This window comes from Balaenoptera borealis, assembly GCF_965194805.1.
Source record: "Balaenoptera borealis genome assembly, chromosome: 7".
Lineage (NCBI taxonomy): Eukaryota > Metazoa > Chordata > Mammalia > Artiodactyla > Balaenopteridae > Balaenoptera > Balaenoptera borealis.
In genome coordinates, this window is record NC_138864.1 from 16,762,342 (window position 1) to 16,781,327 (window position 18,986).

The 18,986-nt window shown below is 35.9% G+C and overlaps 1 protein-coding gene across 15 annotated transcripts in view; it reads right to left on the reverse strand.

The window, feature by feature from the left end:
* SUGCT (succinyl-CoA:glutarate-CoA transferase) overlaps positions 1-18,986 on the reverse strand; it is a 792,254-nt gene that overhangs the window by 468,484 nt on the left and 304,784 nt on the right. The window contains exon 13 of one of the 15 annotated variants that reach the window (XM_082399846.1): positions 1,583-17,930. The exons of 13 other annotated variants lie outside the window; for them this stretch is intronic. In XM_082399846.1, the coding sequence (XP_082255972.1) occupies positions 17,784-17,930 (147 nt within the window). In that variant the 3' untranslated portion in view covers positions 1,583-17,783. Of the gene's footprint in view, positions 1-1,582; positions 17,948-18,986 lie in introns of those variants that run through there. One more of the 15 variants, XM_082399851.1, reaches the window with a different exon arrangement.

Here is an 18,986-nt window from a genome sequence, read left to right on the forward strand (position 1 = left end):
GAGCCTAACAGCAGGTAAGGGATGTGATAGCAACAGAGGCTTTAAAAGAGATTAAGGAGAGGAAAAGAGAGCTCTGCTAAAACCACTGTAATCCCAGGGTGACTCTACACATGCCTGAGGCTATACCTTCTGAATGGAAACATTAGAGGCCAACTCTGTGTGTGTTGGGGGGGGGGGGGGGCAGGGGGAAGACCTCAATAAAATCGGTCCAGGAAAGTCATTAAACAAATAAACAAGAAGCATTGCAGAGGGCTGGTGGGGGACTCCATATCCAAAGTTGCTACAATACATTATCTAAAATGTCTAGTTTTCAACAAAAATAATGAGACACGCAAAGAAACATGAAAATGTGACTCATACACAAGAAAAAGAGCAGGTAACAGAAACTGCTTGTGAGAGTATTCAATTGTCAAACTTAATGGATAAAGACTTCAAAATAGCCTTATAAGTATATTCAGAAAACTAAAGGAAACCATGCTTAACGAATTATAGGAAAGAATGATGAAAACGTCTTGCCAAATAGAGAATATCAATAAAGAAAAAGAAATTATTTTAAAAGGACCAAATAAAAATTGTGGAGTTGAAAAGTAACTAAAATAAAATATTCACTAGAGGGGCTAAAAAGTAAATTTGAACTGGGAGAAGAAAGAATCAGCAAACTTGAAGATAGGTTGATAGAGATTATGCAATCTGAGAAACAGTGAAAAAATAATGAAAAAAAAAGACAGTAAGAAGTGCAATACTATTAAGTTCACCAACATAGGCATTATGAGAGAACCAGGGAAAAGGAGAGAAATAAGAACACAAAAATGTTAAATAATGGCTAAAATTTCCCAAATTTGATAAAAACATTAATCTACACATCCAAGAAGCTCAATGAGCTCCATGTAGGATAAATGTAAAGAGACCCACACCCAGACACATCCTAATCAAATTGCTGAAAACCAGAAACAACGAGAAACTCTTGAAACCAAGAGAAAAACAACTTGGAACACAAAGGGGACACCAATAAGATTGGCAGCTGACTTCTCACCAGAAACAATTGTATGCCAGAAGGCAATGGATGCTATATTGAAAGTTTTGAAAAGTTTTGAAAGAAAAAAACTGTGAATCAAGAATTTTACATACCAAAAAAGTATCTTTAAGAAATGTAGATGAACTAAAGACATTCCCAGATAAACAAAAACTGAGAGAATGTGTTGCTAACACACCTGCTTTACAAGACATATTAAAAATTCTTCGAGCCCATGTGAAAAAAATAAAGAGCACCAGTAAAGACAAATGTGAAAATATAAAAGACATAACAAATATACACTTCTTCTTTCTTCTCTTAACTAATTTAAAAAAAACAATTATACCTATACATATATGAGGCCAACTCATTATATAAGTTTTCAACTCATTATATGAGGCCAGTATTACCCTGAAACCAACACCAGACAAGACATAACAGGAAAACTACAGACTAATATCTCTTATGAATATAGACAAAACAAATTCTCAACAAAATACTAGCAAACCAAACACAGCAACACGTAAAAAGGATTATATACCGTGACTAAGTGCAATTTATCCCAGAAATGCAAGTTTGGTTTGACAGTTGAAAAATCAATTAATGTGATACAACATGTCAATTAAAAAAAAAAAGATCATTTCGACAGATACAGAAAACCAACACCTCTTTATGATAAAAGCATTCAACGACAAATTCAAAGTAACTGCCTCATCCTAATAAAAGACATCTATGAAAAGACCACAGCAAATGTTATACCTAATGGTGAAAGACTGAACGCTTTGCCCCTTAGATCAGGAACAGACAAGGATGCCTGCTCTTGCTACTTCTATTCAACACTGTACCAGAGGTTCCATCCAGGGAATTCTAGCAAAAATTGAGAAGGAAGCCATCCAGATTGGATTGGAAGATGACATGATCTCATATGTAGAAAAATCCCAAAGAATCCCCATCCTTCCAAAAAGAAATGTTATTAAAACTGATAAATGCGTTCAGCAGGATTGAAGGATACAGATCAATATACAAAAGTCTTTTTTATCTCCATGTGATAGTAATTAAAAATACGAAAGTAAAATTAAGAAACCAATTACATTTACAATATCATCAAAAAGAATAGGCTACTCAGGTAAAATTTAACAAAGAAATACAAGACTCATACAATAAAAACTACAAAATATTTCTTAAATAAAGAAGAGTAAATAAATGGAAGGACATCCATCTTCATGAATCAGAAGATTTAATATTACTAAAATGGCAATACTACCAAATTGATCTGCAGATTTAACACAATTCCTTTCAAAATCCCAACAGACTAGCAGAAATTGGCAAGATACTCCTAAAATTCATATGAAAATGCAAAGGACCTGGAAAAACAAAACAAAACAACCTTCTAAAAGAAAACCATAGTTGGAGTACTCACACTTCTTCATTTCAAAACTATGACAAAACTACAGTTCCAGACAGCATGGTAACGGCAAAAGGATAGATATACAGACCAATGGAACATAAATAAAGCCTCACATTTACTGTGAAATAATTCTCAACAAGTGTGCCAGAAAATTCAGTGAGAGAAAGAAGAGTCTTTCAACAACTGGTGTTGTACCATTGGTTATCCATATGCAAACGAAAAGAGTTAGACTCCTACCTCAACCTATATGCAAAAATCAACTCCAAATAGATCAGAGAATTAAATATAAAAGGTGAAACTATAAAATTTTTAGAAGAAAATATAATCATAAATCTTTATGTCCTTGGATTAGGCAATGGTTTCTTTGATATGACACCCAAAACAAAAACAAAAGAAAAAATAGATAAATGAGACTTCACCATAATTAAAAGCATTTGTGCTTTAAAGAACACCATCAGGAAAATAAAAAGACAACCCACAGAATGAAAGAAAATATTTGCAAGTCATATATTTGATTAAGAACTTGTATCCAGAAGATGTGAAGAACTCTTTGAACTCAATAATAATAGACAAATAACCCAATTTTTAAACAGGCAAAATATTTGAATGGACATTTATCCAAAGTAGACATACAAATGGTCAATAATCACTTTAGAATATTTTTAACATCGTTATCCTTAGTGAGATGCAAATCAAAACTACAATGAGATACCACTTCATACCCAGTAATGTGGCTGTAAATAGAAGGAAGGAACAAAAGAATGAAGGAAGGAAGGAAGGAGGGAGGGAGGGGGGAGGGAGGGGGGAAAAGAAGGAAGGAAATAAATAAGGAAGATAGATAATAAGTTTTGGCAAGGATGTGGAGAAATTGGAACCTTCACACATTGCTTGTGGGATTGTAAAAGAGGGCAGCCACTTTGGAAAAAAGTTCAACAGTTCCTCAAAAAGCTAAACATAGAGTTACCATATGATCCAGCAATTCCACTACTTGGTATATAGCTAATAGATATAAAGCCTTATGTCTTCACAAAGCTTATATAGGAATTTACAATAAAAGCAATATTCATAATAGCCAAATGTGGATATAACCCAAATGCCCATCAACTGATGAATGGATAAGTAAAATGTGGTATATCTATACAATGGAATACTATTCAGCCATACAAAGCAATGAAGTACTGACACATACTACAACATGGAAGAACCTTGAAAACATTGTGCTAAGTAAAATAAACCACTCAAATAGGGACACATGTCGAATGATTCCATTTATATGAAATGTACAGAAAGGCAAATCCATAGAAACAGAAAGTATATTAGTGGTTACCAGGGGCTGTGGGAAGGAAAAATGGGGAGTGAATGCTAATGGGGTTTCTACTAGGGGTTACGAAAATGTCCTGAAATTAGATACTGGTGATGGTTGCACAATTCTGTGAATGAGCTAAAAATCATGGATTTATACTTTAAAAGGGTAATTTTACAGTATGTGAACAATATTTCAATAAAACTGTCATATTTTTTAAAGTCACATACTGTATGATTCCATTTATATAACATCCTTGAAAGGACAAAATTATAGTGATGGAAGACAAATTAGGAATGAGGCAGTTGTGGTAGCATAACGGAGATCTTTGTGGTTATGGAACAGTTCGGTGTCTTGCCTGTGTTCATGGTTACATAAATCTATGTACTTGTGTATTAAAATGGCATAGAACTGTATACATACACTGTACTAAAGTCAGACTCCTGGTTTTGTTATTATACTATAATTATGTAAGATGCAATCATTGGGAGAAACTAAGTGAGGAGTCCACAGGACCTCTCTGTACCATCTTTGCAACTCCCTGTGAAACTAACTACTTCAAAATAAAAAGTGGAAAAAAAAATTCTGAACTCCAGCGATCTTCAAATCTCATCTTTGTTAACAATATCCTAATTATTAACTTAGCTCCCCATGAGTTCCTTAATACCCCAAAATTATACCCTGGCAAGTAGATATAACATATTAAAGGCTTTGAAGCAAATACGTTTCTCACTGCAAAGAAATAACTTGGTCCTCCTGTTTATTAATTAGTCTTATTTTTGCTTAGATTCAACCAAGTATTGCTATTCTTTCTCTCCATTGTTTAGCACACTGCTTTGCACACAGTTGGCACTCATGAAATATTTGATCACGAATGAATTCTGAATCTTCAGGTCTCAGACAACAAACTGAGCTCCATTTCAATACTATAAAGCCTAGTCTAAAGGTAACATCAACATTGTTTAGGGAATCTTCTTTTCTCCGTATTTAAAGGCTTCATTTTTTAGAGTAGTTTTAGGTTTACAGTAGAATTGAGAGGAAAACAGAGTTCCCAGGTACCCCAACTCCCACACATGCATAGTCTCCCCCATTATCAACATCTGCCACCAGAGTCCCACTGCTGCAACTGAAGAACTGACAATGACACATCATCATCATAACCATCTAAGGCATCTTCTTTTCCAAGTCCAAGTTTCTCAGACTCTGAAAAAATACAGTCCTTATTTAATTGTACTTCCAATATAGTTTGTATATACTTCTCTGAGCCTCTATACCTTGCAGCCACCACTATCTGTGTGAGAATTTTCTAATTTAAATAAACCCTAGATGCATTCATAAACTTTTTCGGGACAAAAGTTAACTTTTTCAACGACACGATGGCATTGTGTGCCTTGGGTCAGAGGATCCCAGAGTACAGAATGGCATCATGCTTAGCCTGTGTCTGCCCCTGCACATGGGTGTCCCCACAGAGTCAGGTCCTGGCTTCCTCCTGCTTTAGTGACAATCTGAGGATAAGTAAAATGGAGCTCCATGGGACTAGGAACTGAATCTTATCCTGGGGAAAGCTCTTTAAATCAGATTTCACAATCCAAGATGGCTAGGAGTAGGGCTTAGAATGGGATATGTCAGTCCAGTTGCAGTTCAATAAATACCATTCCCCAACATGCCCGCACACATCTATATATTAATGTAGCTGACTTCCTGTAACCTGGGGCGTACTTCTTCACAGTGCTCGTTCACTGGTCATATGTAGCTTGATTAATACCAGAATTAGAGTTGATGAGAGGTTCAGTCCCAGATTTCTGGCTGACAAGGTATAAAACAAAGAATGAATAGCTATAATGATTAAGTTCCCATTAACTCTGACAATGTTTTGTTTTTTGGTAGGCTGTTTCAAATATGGCTTGGACCTTAGGACTTCAACTTTCTATACTGAATCTCTACTCTGAGACTAATAGACACGACATATGTCGTATGTAGGTGTACACAGGCATACCTACATCCTACATTCTCCTGGGCTTCATAGCTACCCAGGATCACCAGAATACACTGCTGCTGGTATGAGTACATCTGCTCCACTTCCAGGAGCTGGCATCATACTACATGTTCTGACAAACAGTTTGGATACAGATCAAACTCTTCAGCATGGCATAAAGTATTCCATAAAACGACTCTTGGGTTCTCCATTTACACCTCCTACCATATCTCATCCACACTCTATGCTCCAGCCATAACACACCACCTGCCCTTCTCACATTCCCCCAGGCAGTTTTCACATCTCCCATTTCCTTGCTTGGTTGCTGCTTCTGCCTGAAGTACCTTCCCTTCCAACTATGGCATTTTCCATAAAACATCTAATCATCTTAAGAAACTAATCAATAAAAATTGCCTTCATTTTAAACACTTTATATGCGCTATCTTCTCTCACTGAAATATTAAAAAAAAAGATGAGGTCAAAATCATTAAAACCTCTATTTTATAGAGGAGCAAGCTGAGGCATATGAGGGTTGAGTAATGCCCAAAGTCATCCAGTGAGTAAGCGGCAGAGCCCAAATAAAAGTCAGGTCTGCTTATCTAACAATATAAACTGCATACACTTTTTTTTCAGTTTGGTAGGAGTTTTCTATCTTATCCTTTGCCCATTTTTGTCATGTTTCTAAATTAAATTCATAATTTATTTGTGGGAAAAAAAAAGTCAGGTCTGTCGCAGCTAGAAAGACCATGTTCATAACCATGACATTCTCCCCTCTCCAAAGCATTCTACAGTTCTACAGTACAAGCCTTGGGGAATCTTCTAAAAATCCAGATATCCTTAACTCCATACTGACTTGTGTTATCAGAATCCCTGATGCTAGAGCTCCAGGAACTAGATTTTGGAAAAGTTCCCCAGGTGACTCTAACGCACATCCTGTTTGAGAACCACTGCCTGATGATATAAAAGGGCTTACAACAACTATTGACACCTGGTGTACCACTAAGAAACTGGATAGCTTCTGAAACCAATTGTGAAAATTTAACCATTTTTCATAAAAGTTAAATGAGACATATCTATTTTGCAAAAATGAGAATCTGTAGAGAAGTATTTCCAAGAGTAACTGCATTCTGGTAACATTTTAATTACATTTTATAAATTAGCAAAAATCTGTTTTCTAAAGAAAAATGAATTTAAATTATCTTTCATTTAAATTCTTGACAAGGGATCAACTACAGTTGTGTGAAAAAGATCTGAACATTTGATTGCGTGTGTTGCTGTCTTAGTGGTCCTCAGGCATCAGAAATAAAATCTCAACTATGATGCAGAAATATCAATAATAGTTCAGGCTTCACACTACTCAGAGTCTCACATCTCTGAACAGCAAAGAGAGAATTATTATGATCAGTCAATTTGAAATGCAAGAAAAACAAATGCAATGGCATATAAGAGCCCTCTGATATTTTGATAAGCATTGTTTTTAAATGATGGACACCTGAGAAGCAATAAAACTTGAAATTTTATTTTGCATGTTCTATAGAGGACTCCCCTTTGACACTTCACACTTTCATTTTTTTAATGCAAGGCTCTTTACCTTTGTATTTATACAATGTGAGGTATTTGAAATAAAATTTGTGTTTTTTTTTTTTTACTTTTTATTTTGAAATAATTTTAGGTGGACAGAAAAGTTGCAAAGCACGGTTCTCAAATACTCATCACCCGTCTTCTGCTATTAACATATAAGATGTTAATAGCAGATGTTTGGTTATCAAAACCAAAAAATTAAAATCGAAACAATATCACTAACTAATCTAGAGACTTGGAATTTTGACAAGTGTCACACTAATGCCCTTTTCTCTGGACCAGGATACAATCTAGGATCCCACATTGCAAATAATTGTCATTTTTTTTAGCATTCTCCAATCTAGGACAGTTCCTCAGTCTTTGTCTTGCATAACCTTGACACTTTTGAAGAGCACTGGTCAGGCATTTTATAGAATTTCTCAATTTGAGTTGGTCAGATATTTTCCCACAATTAGATTTGGGGCAAGAAAGCGATGCTATGCTTCATAATGAAAGATTCATGATGTTGTCAGATCTTATTACTGGTGCTACTAACTTGAATCACTTGGTTAAGCTGATGTCAGTAAGAGTTCCCCACTGTGAAGTTCCTAGTTTTTCTTTGTAACTGAGAAGATAAAGAGATACATTGAGATTATACAAATATCCTCTTGCCCACCATAGTTTTAGTACCCTTCAACAGTTCTTCGTCGCAATAATTATTACTGTGATGTTTACCTAAAGATAATTTCCTATTTCCCTCATTCTTTTATGTTTACTAGTTGAAATTCTACAATCTAAAGAGTTCTTCGCATTCTTCCACATTTACTGACTGATTCAATTATTTATTTATATCAGTATGGAGTCATGGACATTTATTTTATTCTGTGGATTATAGTCCATTACTATTATTATCTAATATTTGTTTTGTGATTCAAATTGTCCTGCGTTGGCTACTGGGGCCTCTCTGAAGTTGGCTCCTTTGTATTAATGCCTTTGCCACACGTGCCCATCATTTTGTGGGCACTTCCTTACTTCCTAGCACCACAGGAGGTCCCAGCTTTGTATTATATTTGCCGTGAAAATTGGTGAATGATTTAGTACCACTCAGAAACAAGAAAACAGACTCTTTTTTAAAAAAACTTTTGCCCCGTCTCCCTGACCATTGCAGGCTCTGATACCTTACTCCTCTTTCTGAGAATTCTGCTTTCCTTCAGACTCCAAAACACTGCATTTGCCAGAGAATGCTAAATAAGTGCTAGGTAACTGTCAAATGACCAACATAGAAAATTGACATTTAAGGAAAATAGTTTAAGGACAACTTAACCGCTCATTCCCATAGGTCAGAAGACGTTCTTTCTTTCCTTGCAGCAGGAAACACTTTAACAAAAAAGTAAACAAAATCCCAATATATGAAGAATTCAAAAGCAATAATGTATTAGTCTAAATATATTCATATAAATGTTCAAAACTATAACATCTGCTTACCCGATAATCAGTATAAAAGTTGGAGTCCACTGTAGTTCCAGTTATTTATTAACCTCTTCATTCAATTTATTTCTATATTTTGTTTTGATTAGACATTTCCTGAAAATTCTAATTTGCATGAAAAAGTAGTTGCAAAGTACATGAACTTTTTGAGTTACTTCAACGTAACAACTGTGTTAGGATTCTCTTCAAGAAAGATGATCTAGAAACTATTTTTTAAATATTAAGAAATGTTTGCTTTAAAGTTGAAATGTTCAGGTTCCAGGTACTATGAAGCAATAACTATACTCTACATTGTCTCCCACTGAATGCAGCTATAAAACCTGGACAGAATAAATGAAGCAGCTTTTTAAGGACTCAGAAGTCAACAGCAGCAGATAGAGAGGGGAAGAACAGAATTCAAATACCACCATATAAGTGGAAAGTTTATCAGTTTTTTTTTTTACTGTTGTATCCCCAGGTCTGAACCCATCACATAGGAAACAACTGAGCACTGGGAGGTTGCTGTAGATAAATGATTGTGCACCCCTGGCCAAATTCATACACTGAAACCTAGTCCTCCAGTGGGATAGTATTTGGAGATGGAGTCCTGGGGAGGTGATTAGTTCAAGAGAATGGAGCCCTTAAGAATGGGATTAACATCCTTATAAAAGAGACCTCAGAGAGCTCCCTCACCCCTTCCACCATGAGAGGATCAAGTGAAAGAAATGGCCGCCTATGAACCAAGAAGTGGGTTCTCATCAGATAGTGAATATGCCAGTGCCTTGACCCTGGGTTTCCCAGCTTCCAGAAATGTCACAAATAAATTTCTGTTGTTTATTAGTAACCCTGTCAATGGTATTTTTGTTACAGCAGCCAGAATGAAAATAGGTGCAGACAAAGAAAGCTCCAGGAAAAGCCTCTTAGTTCTGGCTCAAGGAATAGGAAAGGGAATGCATAACACTCAAAGAGAGTGTGGAAATCTCCTGATTTTTGCTTTCTTTTATCCATTTCCCTACCCCAGCTCTCAGGCAGTGCTGAGGTGACAGTGGTAGCAGCAGCTTTGACTAGAAGAGGCAATGGGAACCAGCAAAAGCCAAAATCCAAAGAAAGGGGAACGTCCCATTAAGTTTGATGGAACAGCAGTTTCAAAAAAGTAGAGTTAAATCCACTGTTCTTTTCCTATCTCTGTCCGGCTGCCACCTGGCCCCAAAGACAGGAGCAGTTACGGAAGTGCACAGGAGAACAGGATAACTGAAGCCATAGCGTTCTGGCCAGAAGACCAAAAAGAGGCACCCCAGGCAACTGGAAATTACCAAGGAGGTCATGAGAAAGGAACTCGGGAATATAACTGCATAAGGTTGTTTATGAATTCCTGGGCATACGCACATACTGAATTCAACAAACCACACTTTGAGGACTGAACTAACAGATACAACACCACCCAGATCTCAGGCTGGCTATTAGGTGGTGAATACACATCACAGATTTGGATAGCTCTACAGAAGTTTGGAAAACTGAAGTGACATTAGAACCATGGCCCACAGAAAGCTAATCAGAACATGTAGCCTGAGCCCAATCACCTTGAAACCACCAAGTGTGATATTTTGACTCAATGGCTTATGCCTGCCCAGGAGTGATCACTAGGTAAAAGATAAAAACAAGTGGAACCAATCTGAGCTGGGACATCAGAAGCTGTGCACTGCAGATAAAAAAGACTTCACAGAATTAGCACAGCTAAATCACTGTTGTTTGACCTAGTAAGCAACAAACAAAACAACCTCTGGGGTAGGGGGATCTAAAATGTCCAGATATCAACCAAAAGTTATGACACATGCAAAGAAACAGTAAACTGTGTCCAATACACAGCAAGAAAGAGCTGATAATAGAAACTGCCTTTGAAGAGGCCCAGATGGTGGACTTAGCAGAAAAAAACTTCAAAGCAACTATTATAAACATGATTGAAGAACAAAAGGAAACCATGCTTAAAGAATTAAAGGAAGATATGAAGACAATGTCTCATCAAAGAGATAATATCAATAAAGAGATAGAAATATTCAAATTATCAAAAGGAATCAAATGGATATTATGGAGTTGAAAAGTACAATAACTGAAATGAAAAATTCACTTGAGGGGCTCAACCATATATTTGAATTATCAGAAGAAAGAATCGGCAAACTCAAACTCAGAGGTAGACTAATAGAAATTATTCAATCTGAATTTCAGAAAGAAAAAATAATTAAGAAAACTAAACAAAGTTTCAGAGAAATGTGAGACACCATTAAGTGCACCAACATACACATAATTGGGGTACCAGAAGAAGAAAAAGATGAAAAAAGCAAAGAAATAATAACTTAAAACTTTACAAATTTTATGAAAAACATTAATCTACCATCCAAGAAGCTCAATGAGCTCTAAGTAGGATAAATGTAAAGAGATCAACACACACCCAGACCCATCATACTCAAAATGTTCAAAGACAAAGAGAAAATCCCGAAAAGAGCAAAAGAAAAATGACATCACATAAAGGGAACCCAATAAGATTAACATATAACATCTCATCAGACACCATGGGAATTAGAAGGCAGTCAAGCAACATACTCAAAATGCTGAAAGTAAAAACTATCAAACAAGAATACTGTATCCAGCAAAACTATCTTTCACAAATGAAGGCAAACTAAAGATAATCCCAGATAAACAAAAGCTGAGAGAATCTGTTGGTAGCAGACTTACATTACACTGAACAACAAAGAAAATTCTTTAGGATGAAAGTAAATGACCCATACAGCACTACGAATCCACACACTGACACACATAAAGCATACCAATTAGATAATCATGTAGTTCTGAAGAACCTAGGGGTAGGACAGGAATAAATACACAGACGTAGAGAATGGACTTGAGGACTTGGGGAGGGCGAAGGGTAAGCTGGGACAAAGTGAGAGAGTGGCATGGACATATATACACTCCCAAACGTAAAACAGATAGCTAGTGGGAAGCAGCCGCATAGCACAGGGAGATCAGCTCAGTGCTTTGTGTCCACCTAGAGGGGTGGGATAGGAAGGGTCGGAGGGAGACACAAGAAGGAGGGGATATCGGGATATATGTATACGTATAGCTGATTCACTCTTTTATACTAACACACCATTGGAAAGCAATTATACTCCAATAAAGATGTTAAAAAAAAATTCAATCAAAAAGCAGATATTTGCAAATTGGATTTAAAAAAACCAGGACCCAACTATATACTATCTATATGAGAGATACTTTAGATTCAAACATGCAAACAGGCTGAAAATAAAAGGATGGAAAAGATGTACAATGCAAACCACAACCATAAAAGAGAATGGGTGGTTATATTAAAAAAAAAAAAAAATATATATATATATATTAATATCAGAAATATCAGAAAATAGATATTAAAACAAAACATGTTATAGAAGAGAGAGACATGATGATAAAAGGGACAATCCATCAGGAAGGTATAATAATGATAAGCATATATGCACATAATAACAGAGCCCGAAAATACATGAAGCAAAAACTGACTGAAAGGTTAGGCAGACAACGCAACAGTAAGAGGTGGAGAAGTCAGCACGCAACTTTCCACAATGGATATAATGACTAGGCAGAAGGTCAGCAAGGAAATACAAGAGTTAAACAATGGTATAAACAAGACCTAATAGACATCTACAGAATACTTCAACAAAATATACATTCTTCTTAAGAACACATGGAACATTCTGCAGATAGATTCTATGCTAGGGCATAACATAAGCCTCCATAAATTTGAAGAAGTTGAAATCACACAAAGTATGTTTTTCAAACACAGTGAATACAATTAGAAATCAAACTTAGAAAGTTTGAGAAATTCACACAAATATGAAAATTAATCAAGACACTCTTAAATAATCAAACTTCTGAAATTAACCTTTCTTTAATGGTCAATGGATTTTGAACAAGAGTGCCAAGAAAATTCAATGGGAAAAGAATAATCTTTTCAACAAATGATGCTGGGACAATGAGATAAATTCATACATACACACACACACACACACACACACACACTCACTCAAAATGGATCATAGACCTGAATATACGACTTAAAAATTGTAAAACTCTTATAAGAAAATATAGATGTAAATATTCATGCCCTTAGATTCGTCAATGGTTTCTTAGTACAACACCTAAAGCACACTAACAAAAATAAAAGAGATAAATTGCAAATTCAGGGTGCATTTTTAACTGCTGAGTTCTCAAAGAATGTAGAACTCCATTCCAAGCTCCCTTTAGGCGACAAATACACCATTTTGTATCTATTCCTCCTTCATTATTAATCATTTTAGAAAAGTTCTTAAAATATCAATAGTGCTCAGTCCTTGTCAATCATCGTTCATGTTCAGTACTACCAAGAGTACAACTAGAATGTTTCTAATGTATGTAAATAACTACAATAAATGATACTTAAAAGTATCTTTATGGGCAAAGGGAGTCAAAAAGTACAAACTTCCAGCTATAAAATAAATAAGTCATGGAGATGTAATGTACAGCATGGGGACTATAGTTAATAAGCTGTATATTTGAAAGTTGCTAAGAAAGTAGATCTTAAAAGCTCTCATCATGAGAAAAAAAAATTTTTAACTATGGATGGTGATGGATTTTAAATTGATTTATTGTGGTGATCATTTCACGCAATACACAAATATCTAATCATTACGTTGTACATTTGAAACTAATATAATGTTATATGCCAATTACACCTCAATAAAAAAGTATTTTCATTTGAATACATATGTGAAATCATAGCATTCCGTATTGGCATCTGTTTTAACTATTTAAAAATAACAAGAATTCATTTTAAATTTCCACTTAAGAAACTATTTAAGCTATGGGGATATTTAAACCCTTTTTTTTCCTGATTACAAAGTAACATACGATTGTTTTAAAGAGAATAGTTTTACAAAATTGAGATCATACAATATACACAATTCTGTATGCTGCATTTTTATTTTTATAAATGAACACTTTCCATGTCATTCCTCAAAACCATGAGATAAAGGCAATATGTTGTTCCACTGTATTGATAAACTTCAAATTATTTAATGTATACTTCTATTAAAAATGGGCAAAGGACTTGAATAGACATCTTTCCAAAGTATACATACAAATGGCCAACAGGTACATGAAAAAGTACACAACATCACTAATCATCAGACAAATGCAAATCAAAACCACAGTGAGATATCACTTCACACCTGTTAGGATGTCTATCATGAAAAAGACAAGAGAGAACAAATGCTGACATGGATGTGGAGAAAAGGGAACCGTGTGCTCTGTTGGTGGGAAGGTACATTTGTACAGCCACTATGGAGAACAGTACGGAAGCTCCTCACTGTGATTTTTATTGGTACTTTCCTGAGATTACTCTTTCTTCATTTCTATTTTTTACTCATCAAAATAATAAATTATGTCTTTGGCTTGAAAGTTCAAGGTTTGGTAAAAGTCAATGCTTATACTATGAATATCTACTCTGAAATAGGAGATAAGTGGAGCCTGATGAATAAACTGTGAGAAAGAGGAGAGACAGACAGAGAAAATAACTTTTGCCAAAAATAAAAAAAAAAAAGTCTTCAGACTTTCTCAGATCACAGATATCTTCAAAATTACTGAATAAAGTTGAAACCCTCCATTAAATTCCTCTTAGTCATTGAGAAGGAATTTATTAGTAATATGATAAGCTAATTACAAAGAGTATTTAAAAGATAAAGAGTTCTTTGGTAAATTTCATGATTAAGACATTTTGCAAGTCTTTGTCAGATTTTAAGCTTTTGTTAAATTAAATAGGAGAATCTCATGATGCTTTATACCTATCATTTCTTGCTACTAAAAATACCCAGAGCATTTTTGTGTAACTCTTCTGTGACACTGGACACTTTCTACCTTAAACTGGACTGTGCCACCTCCCTGAATGCTTAATAGTTTCATCTTTGTCCTATTGCTTCACTGTTTTCCATCATTCCTCCCCTGGCCAAATACCTAATACAAGACCATACAGAACTTCCCTGGTGGCACAGTGGTTAAGAATCCACCTACCAATGCAGGGGACAGGGTTCGATCCCTGGTCCGGGAAGATCCCACATGCCGTGGAGCAACTAAGCCCGTGCACCACAACTACTGAGCCTGCGCTCTAGAGCCCACAAGCCACAACTACTGAGCCCGTGCGCCACAACTACTGAATCCTGCACACTCTACGGCCCACGTGCCACAACTACTGAGCCCACGTGCTGCAACTACTGAAGCCCGCGGGCCTAGAGCCCGTGCTCCGCAACAAGAGAAGCCACCACAATGAGAAGCCCGCGCACCGCAAAGAAGAGTAGCCCCCGCTCGCCGCAACTAGAGAAAGCCTGCGTGCAGCAACAAGACCCATCGCAGCCAAAAATTTAAAAAATTAAAAGACCATACATATATAGCAGGCCAGCAATTACTATTTGCTGAACAAATGACTGGGTGACTGACTGAATGAAAAAGTGACTACAGTCTCCTCTGCCCTGAACCATGCCTTTCATGAAAATATCAAAAAGAGAGGCTTTTTTTCTTTAACATAAATTCTATTATCTTTTTTCCATCAATGTCAATCAGGTAATGTCCAAGGCATTCCAGTTAGATATCTAAATATGTAAGTGTGATAGCTTAAAAAACCCGATGCATCCAAATTTCCTAGGTATACATAAAGAATGAACATAAAATGCCAGTAATGTAATACTAAGACCTTAACTTTTATTTGACATTTCAGTAGGTTTCCTCTTACATGATAATGCGTGAGGTTTTTCTGTATTACGATTCTTTTCAACCCAACAAAATAAAATTGGATATTACTGTCTTGTATTTTATATTTTAATATAAAATTGAATCCTTAAACTTTCAATTTCTATTTCATTTAATCACTTACATACGAAATAGATTATTTTTTCCAAAACTGAAAATATTATACCCAGGTATCACAAAACAAAATGTCTGAATTTGTTCACTATCTGAAATGTGTCATATATACTCAGAGATATACATAAATTTTATTTTTGTATCTCTTTTGTCTACTAGGAATTATTTCCAGACATACTGTTTTACCTCAGATCTTCATCAACTGTTTTCCAGTTACAGGGAGCACTGTATGTATGTATTTCCCAGCAGTATTAGAAACAAGGATATAATTTTGCTTGATTTGTATAACCCTCTCAGGGCTATGCAACTGCATTTCAATAAATATTAACTAATGTCATTCAAAAGGCAATCTTTAAAATGCATCAGTAGTGCATGTGTGTATGTGTGTGTATGTGTGTGCACATGCGTGCCTGCACGTGTAAGGTAGAAAGGGCTTGAAAAATAGCTCTGTATTTTGGGGAGCTTCTGACACTTACTATATGAATCCTGAAGGCTTTTTTCCCCCAGATGCTCAGATATTTTGCCAAAATGTGCTAAAACAAAGTCACTTGGAGAATATGAGCTAGCCTAGAGATTAATAAAGCCTCCAACTTCACAGGCTTCCACAAATAATGATATGAAAACAACAGATAATTTTAAGCTATCAAATATTTCAAGACTTCACTCTGTTTCTATGACATATTTATCCCATACGAAAGATTGGCTACAGGAGTTATAATGGCCTTCTGGGACAGGAAGAATAAGGTTTCTGTAGAAAATGTTAAATTAATCTTGATGGTGATGCAAAGTTAAGGAAGGGTTGTTAAAGGCTGGCTTGCTGCCACAGGGTGGGGTTTTATTTTGGTATCCTTTTAGAGCCTGCAGGTGTTTGGCACCAGTTAAAATCAGGGCCAGCTGTGATATTTCAGTTCTGATATTTCCCTCCCAATAGTTCTCAGAAGTGATGCTTCAGGGTGATGTCTTACACCTGATGGATTCAACTTGTGTGGTATAAATGCGAAGACTCTGTTAAATAACACCAGTTTTGCGACACCCTTTGCCCTCTCTTCCCCACCCACAGGTCATGGCATCAAGGAGAAAGATAAACATTAATCAGCGGTTCATTCATTCATATACACATATATTTTTTAATTGAGCAGTTCATTCAAAAATGGTGATACAGTAGAACCGCCAAATTTACGGTCTTGAGCAAAATAGAAAAAGCAGGATAGCACATTCTCTTTTGATTCTCATGGTAGATAATGATGCTTTTAAACCCTCTCAGTGGTGAGATCCATACCTATCTTTGCAGGAATTTGAATAGTTTCTGTTAAAAGCTGCATTTTCTTTTAAGTTTGTTTGGGTTGGAAAACCTCAAACCACAATGTATTTCATGCACATGTTCCCAAGGGTATGTTAAATAGGACCATACTGAGGTCATCTAGTAAGTTTTTTAAACTTTTTAAGAATTCCTTTAATGTACTACACAATCTTGGCCTGATTAAAAGAAGATATTTTAAGAAAGCACTTGGAAACATGACTATTAAAATCTATATGCAGATAATCTATATTATACTTCTACAATGCACAGAGTTTTCCACAGATAATATATCACTGAGGGAGAAAAAAACAATAAAACTACCACTAAAAGGGTTTTGGATCAAAATTTCTCACAGATATCAGTAAATACAGACCAAAATCTCCTGTAGTATTCCTGATTGACTTAACAGTGGATGCCTGCAGGATCATTCTAACTGCGCAAAGGTCTGCAGCACATAATCAGAGGATAAAAGGTAGACACCCTTGCATCCATCCAAGAAAAAAAGAATCATTTGTTGTTTCGGTTGAGTCAAAAAGGCAAGTTTTCTCAGAACATGAGACTATGAGGAAATTATTTTGGTTAGGAACAGTTTCGACCGTCAAGCAAAGTTTTGTTGTCCGCCACGTTCAAGCCACAGATGAAACATAAATGGGCCACTTGATAAGCAGGCCCACAGAAAATTCTCTCCTGCTCTTTGATGCTTCTAATCTTTTTCTTTCTTTCTTTTTTTGGTTAGACATACCCCTTTTCACTTCATCAGAGTCTCACTTCCTGCGCCATGTTCCAGGCCTTGTACTTCACCCAAATCAATTTTCAGTTGAACTAGCAGCTGTGCTGGCACGGCGCACATGGAGAGCTGGGCCACGGGCGCCAGCGGTGCGGTCCCACATCTGAACAGAAGCGGCCGGTTCCATGTACCCAGGGCCAAGAAACTCCACAGCTCGTCAGGGGAAAAACAAGGGAGGACACCTTGAACGGAAATCATACTTTTACGGAAAACAAAAAGATTTTCAGTCATCAGAAAAATTACTGAAGGGCTGAGAACTTCTTGGCACAAAGTTTGCAGACGGGTTTTCTTAAAAGGATATTAGTTAGACCTTGATTTTCAGCTAATGATCCCCATCCCCGCACCTACACTGGATTTGCCTCTATCCACTAAATAATAAGTAAAAGAAAGTGGTTTTTAATAAAAATATAACCATAAAGGGCACCATAACCAGAGCTATTACCATTTACTAAACTTTTACCATCTAGCAATCCCTACTATGTGCCTTTGATAAACATTGTCACATTTAACACTTACAAATATAGAGAAAAGATTCTATTTCATCACTTTACCATTGAGGAAACCAAAACCTAGAAAACTTATAAAACTGCCCAACACTTTTGACTCCATGGTCTTACTACTGTATCATGCTTTAGTCTCTGGAGCTTTCCAACCAAAGGCTTCTCAGCCAGCTCTACAGACAGAGTCTGTCAGTCCCACACAGGGGGACACAGTAGCCACTTGATCATTTGGAAACCTATACTTTACAGAGTTAACCAACTCACTCATCCACTGATTCATGCATCAATGAAATTTTATTGGGTACCTGCTACTTAAGTCAACTTAGAATTTATTTTTCAGAAAGGAAAAGAATGACTAAATTCATGATAAATCCCTAGCACCTGGAACATAGTAAATACAATAAAAAGTTTGTTAAATGAACTTTCAGAGTAGTTCTTTTTTAGATGTCATCTTAAGGTACTTTTTAAAAATAATTTATTTTATACAAATTTTTTTTAACTCCCTGATTTTTTCAGCTTCTACATTCCTTTCAAAATACATAATGATAGGGAATTCCTTCTAAAAGAGCCAAACACTTCCAGGCATAGGGGAAAGACGGTGCCCTTACCTCTTGTGCCAAACAGTCCTACGTACAATTGCCATAGTCATCTCTGCTTATGTTTACTTTTTTCAACTTTTTATTTTATATTGGAATACAGTTGATTAACAATGTTGTGTTACTTTCAGATGTATAACAA